The following is a 2,161-nucleotide window of genomic DNA, read 5'->3' on the forward strand; positions in this document are numbered from 1 at the left end:
GTGTATGTGTCTGTGTGTGTATGTCTGTGTGTATGTCTGTGTGTATGTCTGTGTGTATGTCTGTGTGTATGTCTGTGTGTATGTCTGTGTGTATGTCTGTGTATGTGTCTGTGTATGTGTCTGTGTGTGTATGTCTGTGTGTATGTCTGTGTGTGTCTGTGTGTTTGTGTGTCTCACCTCTACAGTACAGGTGAACAGTGACCCGTCCAGTAAAGTCACTCTGGTCTGCATCGTTCTGAAGCTCAGAGGGGTTTTGGCTGGAGAGCGGGCGGTATGACTGCCTGATGAAAGGTGACTGGTTGAGTCCTCAGCCAATGAGCTCTGTGCGTGGCTTTCAGCCAGCTCCCCCTCCCCTACCTCAAGACACAGGAAGTGATGTCACATTCGACAGCAGTGCAGAGGTCATCAAGGTTTTTGAAGAGTTGTTTTCAAGACTTTTCACCTGTTTAGGTGTTGAGTGGGCAGCAGCTTCAGGAAAAGACGCCTCTTCTTTGGGCCGGACTTCACCTGGCTGTGTTGTCATGATGAGTCACCTGAGAAACAGTGATGTCAGAATTTATCGTCATGGTTACCAGACAGGTCAAGAAAGTTTGAGATTAGTGCTGCAAGTTTAATACAACTGTTTGAATTAGTTGACTAAGAAAAACTGAGTGCTCAGCATTAGCAGCCCAGCTGACAGAAGCTAGCCGGGTGGGCGTGGTTAAAGTAGGGAGGGAGGAGCCTGCTCTTAAATAGACAGCAAAGAATGGGAGGAGGTCACCTCACATCTGGATATTTTGTTAAAACAATGCTAAAGTTTAGCCAGTTTAGCTGCTGGAGCTAATTCAGAAAATGTTCCGGTTGATATGCTGATTGAACTGGAGACTAAACCACACCCACCTGGTTAAACCACACCCACCTGGTTAAACCACACCCACCTGGTTAAACCACACCCACCTGGTTGAACCACACCCACCTGGTTGAACCACACCCACCTGGCTGCAGGAAACGGTGCGCAGCCAGTCAACTACATGTTTCTTTTGTTTTATTTCCCATCAAATGAAGGAAGTCCTGAACAAACCCCAGCATCCACAGGTCCGTCTCACTCTGAGGACCGGTCCGTCTCACTCTGAGGACCGGTACCAGCTGCTGACCCCAACCAGCTGTCAGGTGAACGGTTGCCATGGTAATGGCACATAGCGGGATTAGAGATGAGGGAAAATCTGATGTAATCTGATTTGGATCAGGATGATGAAGAGATTCTGTGTGTAGAAATCTGGGTCGTGTTGTGGTTCTGTTTGAGTTTCAGACTCTGGATCTAAATGTTTTGAATTCAGCAGAGGTTTATCATGTGAATTAGAAAGCAGATAAAACCAGAACCAACAATGTTCTGTTCAGAGAGCGGGTCAGCCCCTCTGCTCAGTACACAAGCAGTCTGTATCAGGGTTTTGGACTTTGTGCTGAAAATGGTCTCCTTTTAGTTGCAGATGTGGATTTATGGGCTGKCCATCAACCAGGTTTAACAGACCGGATCAGGACGTGGTTCCACTGAAACATGACAAACTACACTTGATTCTTTGTAGAAAAACATAATCAGAGATAAAACTCACTGGTTTCTTTTCATTCATGTCTAAAAACATTTAAAACTGTTTCAAATTAAAGTCTTTCAACAAATATTTTCTATTTTTTCTAGTTTTATGTTCAAAGATTTTTTCTTTGAAAGGTTTGATTCAGTGCAATAATCCAACCTCCACTCAGACAGACCACAGTCCGACCTCTTCTGTTCTCAGCCTGAGCACGGGCTCCCCCAGGGCTGTGTTCTGAGCCCACTTCTCTTCCCCCGATGACCTGCGACTGCATGAGTAGGTCTGTGACCAATAACATCATCCAGTATGGGCCTGATCTGAGAGCAACTGGAAGAGTCAGGAATACTGGGACTAGGTGGCACGCCTCGTGAACTAGCGTGGAGAAAATACTCTGGTTCTGAGAGTCAACAAAATAAAAAACTCATTGTTGACTTCAAGAAAAGAAAACTACACCTCACACCCCCCAAAACGGACCGTTTACTCTGCAGACCTCTGGCAGGACGGACTGCAGCCTGACAGCCAGAACCACAAGTCATCACACTGCAGAACACACACACACACACACACACACACACACACACACACACACACACACA

At 46.2% G+C, this 2,161-nt stretch overlaps 1 protein-coding gene across 7 annotated transcripts in view; it reads right to left on the bottom strand.

Annotated features, from left to right (window-relative positions):
* The window catches only part of LOC106533468 (protein 4.1), a gene marked incomplete in the record, with an annotated part of 41,445 nt that overhangs the window by 37,712 nt on the left and 1,572 nt on the right, over window positions 1–2,161 (bottom strand). For all 7 annotated transcript variants that reach the window (XM_014029768.1, XM_014029771.1, XM_014029767.1 and 4 more), the window contains 2 exon segments: window positions 178–357; window positions 443–533. In XM_014029768.1, the coding sequence (XP_013885222.1) occupies window positions 178–357; window positions 443–523 (261 nt within the window).

Source organism: Austrofundulus limnaeus, unplaced genomic scaffold (assembly GCF_001266775.1).
Source record: "Austrofundulus limnaeus strain Quisiro unplaced genomic scaffold, Austrofundulus_limnaeus-1.0 Scaffold950, whole genome shotgun sequence".
NCBI lineage: Eukaryota > Metazoa > Chordata > Actinopteri > Cyprinodontiformes > Rivulidae > Austrofundulus > Austrofundulus limnaeus.